This window comes from Bactrocera oleae, chromosome 4 (assembly GCF_042242935.1).
Source record: "Bactrocera oleae isolate idBacOlea1 chromosome 4, idBacOlea1, whole genome shotgun sequence".
Taxonomy (NCBI): Eukaryota; Metazoa; Arthropoda; class Insecta; order Diptera; family Tephritidae; genus Bactrocera; species Bactrocera oleae.
This window is the reverse complement of record NC_091538.1, coordinates 57,230,428-57,235,011: the sequence shown is the minus strand read 5'-3', so window position 1 is coordinate 57,235,011 and position 4,584 is coordinate 57,230,428. Positions and strand designations below refer to the sequence as shown.

The 4,584-nt window shown below is 32.0% G+C and overlaps 1 protein-coding gene across 1 annotated transcript; it reads left to right on the top strand.

Annotated features, from left to right (window-relative positions):
- Positions 1 to 1,430: 1,430 nt before the first annotated feature.
- Mp20 (Muscle protein 20) lies at positions 1,431 to 3,049 on the top strand. The gene is made up of 2 exons (XM_036363503.2): positions 1,431 to 1,588; positions 1,934 to 3,049. The coding sequence occupies exons 1-2, from the start codon at positions 1,559 to 1,561 to the stop codon at positions 2,456 to 2,458; spliced, it is 555 nt and encodes a 184-aa protein (XP_036219396.1). The 5' UTR covers positions 1,431 to 1,558; the 3' UTR covers positions 2,459 to 3,049.
- The last annotated feature ends 1,535 nt before the right edge of the window (positions 3,050 to 4,584 follow it).

The window sequence follows — 4,584 nt, the reverse complement described above, 5'->3', positions numbered from 1 at the left end:
GAAAAAAATCGAATATATATTTTAGAACATAGTTCTATAACCATATATTGTATACGTCCCATTATAATATTTTTGAATTTAAGTTTTCCGGAAATTGAAATCGATGCATATCTTCGATTGGATCTCTCACACTGATTATAATAACTTCCGATACACCTGTTGACTTTAAAATTAAAATCTCATATTAAAACAGATGTGGGGTTTAAGTTGGCACCTTAATCTAGTAACTAAATAATTTTTTCAGGCTGTCTTCAATTCGCCATTTTTCTGCTCCTGTCTTGTGCGCTGCTCTCTTGTCAACAAATTTAAATGTAAAAGCCTGTAATATCTATCGAGCTTGAGTTGAGAGTATGCGGATACCTCACTAAAGTGGTATGAACACTATCTTCTATGCTACCAAGTTTGGTTTTAGACCAGCTTTACCATTGTTAATGACTTTTGTGACAAATTCCTCTTAAAAATTATTATATGTTTTTTTTTTTTTTTGAAAACCTAAGAATTGAAATAAAGTGTAATAGTTCATAGAAAACATAATGAGTTATCGGACTGAACTTACTGCCAATCAAATATATTTTAAATAAATAAAAGTGTGACTTAATTACACACCGCCACTGTACTTTACTGCACAGTGCAAGGAATGTAACTATTATATTTTTTTTCTCAAATGCTTTGTATAATTGGTCCGCATTTTCAGGCAATTCAATTAAAATTTTTGATTTAAAGCGCTAAAACAATCATAAATTGTATTAAACAACAAAAACGTGCAGCAAATGCAAGCCTTTGTGGCACAATCTGTAAAATAAATAATAAACCGCTAGATTTCATATTGGAAAAAAACCAAAACTAAATGAATATTTTTCGCTTTAAATTAGGGCAATCAAATGCCAGATGCAAAGCGCGAAAATTCGTTGATTCATTTCGTTGAGGGAAGTGAATTGCTATGAAATTAATAAGTACTTGAGAAATTCATAAAAGTACACGAAAATATTCTATATAGGTACATACATATATATGAATAGGTGTATGTATGAGCGCTTGATGACTGGAGGGCGCGGACCTGACGCTGCAGCAAAATATTTAATATACATACGAAGTGGCTATTTTCAAAAACTTGTGTGAATTTATTTCGCTAAAATTAAACAAGCACACTCATCGTGCCGCTCTATAGCAATTATACTAATAACAACAACAGCAGGCATTAGGCATAAGAACGTACTGTACAAGAACGTACGCCCACGCCATTTCATTCGCCAGCCAGCTGAGACCATAACGGATTGCGGCTGAGCAACGGGAAAATTTCTCATCACAGGTATTTTTGGAAAAATGCTATCATGCTCATTATATGCAATTTGTTATTGTGATTTTGAGATTTTTACAAAATTATTCCGCATTTTTGTTATTGAAATTTTGAGCGAACGAAATTGACTCTCCGACCACTTTATAAGCAGCGAACACAGCGAGGAAAGGCATCAGTAACAGACAGTCTTCCTTCAACCGAGGATCACAAGAAAAAACTTCAAACTCTTCCAAAAAAGCAACAAAAACAAAAACACACAAAATGTCTCTTGAACGTGCTATTCGTGCTAAGGTGAATATCATTGAAAAAAAATATTCAAAAATTTAAAGTGTGATTCAAAAGGATATTTTTGAATATATAGTGTTTTGAAGAAAAATTCAATAAGTGAAAATTTATAGTGAATTCTTAAAAAATGAAAAATGGCATTGCAAATTATTCAAATTTGAAATTATGTGAAACTTGAATGCTTGTACCACAACATTCCGAAAATATCAAAGTTGAACAAGTTGCACGCATTCGAAAAACTTTTGAAGAAAATTTTTTAAATCACTTTCGAAAAGTTCTGAATATGGCAGCAATATATGTATGTAATATTTTTATTAATTATTATCTCTTCTCTTCTTCTTCCACTAATAGATTGCTGGCAAGCGTAATCCCGAGATGGACAAAGAAGCTCAGGAATGGATTGAGGCTATTCTTGGTTCCAAATTCCCTGCTGGTGTTGAGTATGAGGATAATCTCCGCGATGGTCAAGTGTTCTGCGCTTTGATTAACAAGCTCGCCCCCAACTCTGTGCCCAAGATCAACAGCTCTGGTGGTCAATTCAAAATGATGGAAAACATCAACAACTTCCAGAAGGCTTTGAAGGAATACGGTGTACCCGATTTGGATGTTTTCCAAACAGTTGATCTGTGGGAGAAGAAGGATATCGCTCAAGTGACCAACACCGTCTTCGCTCTTGGTCGTGCCGCCTATAAACATCCCGAATTCCAAGGACCCTTCTTGGGACCCAAACCCGCCGATGAATGCAAACGTGACTTCTCTGAGGAACAATTGCGCGCTGGCCATGGTATCATTGGTCTGCAAGCCGGTTCCAACAAGGGCGCCACACAAGCTGGCCAAAACATCGGTGCCAGCCGTAAAATCTTGCTCGGCAAGTAAACAGTATACAAGCAAACTACATCAAGGTGGAAGAATTCGAGCACACTAACAACGGTTAGTCTAACTGACGGGCTCGTTAACCAACAAGCAAGTCACAAACAACAACTATGTTAACTTGTTGGTGTTAGCGAAATTTTTGTACTACATATTTAATTTGTATAATTTATAAACTGATTATTTTTATATATTAATAAAATTATTATTTTTTATGTAATAAGTAAACAACAAAAAAAACTACACACCAAAACACACTCATACAAAAACACAATTTCAAAAAACCACAACAATAAAAAGAAAACAATTCAGACAAAAATGATATTGATGTAAAAGTAACAAAAAGAGTAGTAACGTTATGGCATGGAAAGAAGGTGAAACGCTAATTGTATTTTATACAAGAAATAATCTTAAGTTAATACTTAAGCTATTTTATATATAAAAAATAAATTGTTGAAAATGTATCTCATAACACACACTTGTAATGATGACAGCATCGATAATCAGGGAAATTGATTGAAATAAAGTGAAGAGCAAACGTTGCGGCAGCACTGATCACAACAAACAAACGCCAAAACGAAACTCGTGAAAAAGTGACTGAAATTTGTGTTCTCTCCTATTGAGGGGTTAGCATGGCATTGGTGATGCCAAAAGCAAAAAATAATAATAATTTTAAAAATCCATCAAAAGCTGGTACAGAAAACTGAGAGTTGATTAGTTTTGTAGTTCGGAAACACCAAAAAAATTACAATAGAAAGAATAAATTCACAGCAACAATTTTAAGCCTGATTTAATACCTGAATTATTCCTTTTAAAATAGTTTTGTTTACTATTAGAAGAGAAAGTTTGAGCAGACAACTTTGTAGGCATGTTTTGGACAAAAAGTGGTGGTCAGTCTATAAAAGTTGTAAGAAACAATAAAACCAGTAGAAATCCTTCTGTAAAATTCAAATATTATCTTTGACAACATTCAGATCCAAAAGTCTTTTGAAACTACATCGTGCAATTTCAGCAAACCCATCTACGTATTAGCTTTAGCAGTGATAGACATAAACATATATAATAAGATCAGCAATCGAAATAATTACAGTGCTGCGAATAACTTTTAAATTCTGAATACAATAAAAGAAACGAATAATTAAAGAAGATAATAATATTAACCACAATTTAAAATAATACTAAAAAAAAGTTATCTGAAAAGTCTAATATATACATATGTATGTAATATATGTTTATTTTATCAGAAAAAATTAACAGTAATCTCGAAAATACTAAAAAATACCATTCACAAACAGTCTAAAACAAATAATAATCTTCAAAGAACTAAAAATCTCTCATTTCTTTTTAATAGTATACAAAACAATCATCGCAACAACAAATAATAAAACAAACTAAATAATAATTGAAACTTTGTATAAAATATGAAATTTGTTTCAGCTATTGCCCAGATTTGATCTTGTCATAATTACAACTACAACAATAAATGCATTCAAATTAATAAGCTCATTAATTTTTAAGTATAATAATAACAGTGTTTTCAACAATATGCGCTGCAATTATTCTCGAAATCATCCATGTAGGGTTTATTAAGGAAATAAAAAAACTTGTAACCTTCACTAAACACAAAATGGCACAGTTCTCTAAACGCGACATTTCAGATTTTTCTCGAGAAAAAAAAAAACACGAAAAAAGTTAAACAGAAAAAAATTGTCACGTCAAAACCTTTTTTTTTTTGTTTTGTTTTTATAAATGAGCTATGCGTGGGCATGAATTTATGATACATACACATCAGAGGCCTGCTTGTTTCACATCATCTTACACATGGAATAAAGCAAATAAAAAGGAGAAAAAATTCAACCAATTCGCTGAGCTGTAAACAGACCAGCCAGCCGCCAAAAGAAAATTTCAAACAAATTAAATATTCAGTCAGTCCACACTTTTGTTTAATAAAAATTTTACATTTTTACCCACTGAATTATATGAATGTTCAATATGTATTTACCAACACATATATACATGTACATTCCGATTTGTTCATTTGAGTGTGTAAATTAAATTCAAATTAAAAGAAAAAAGTCTGACAAGGTCAAAACACTAATATATTCGAGGGCAATCAGCATTTTTGTTTATCT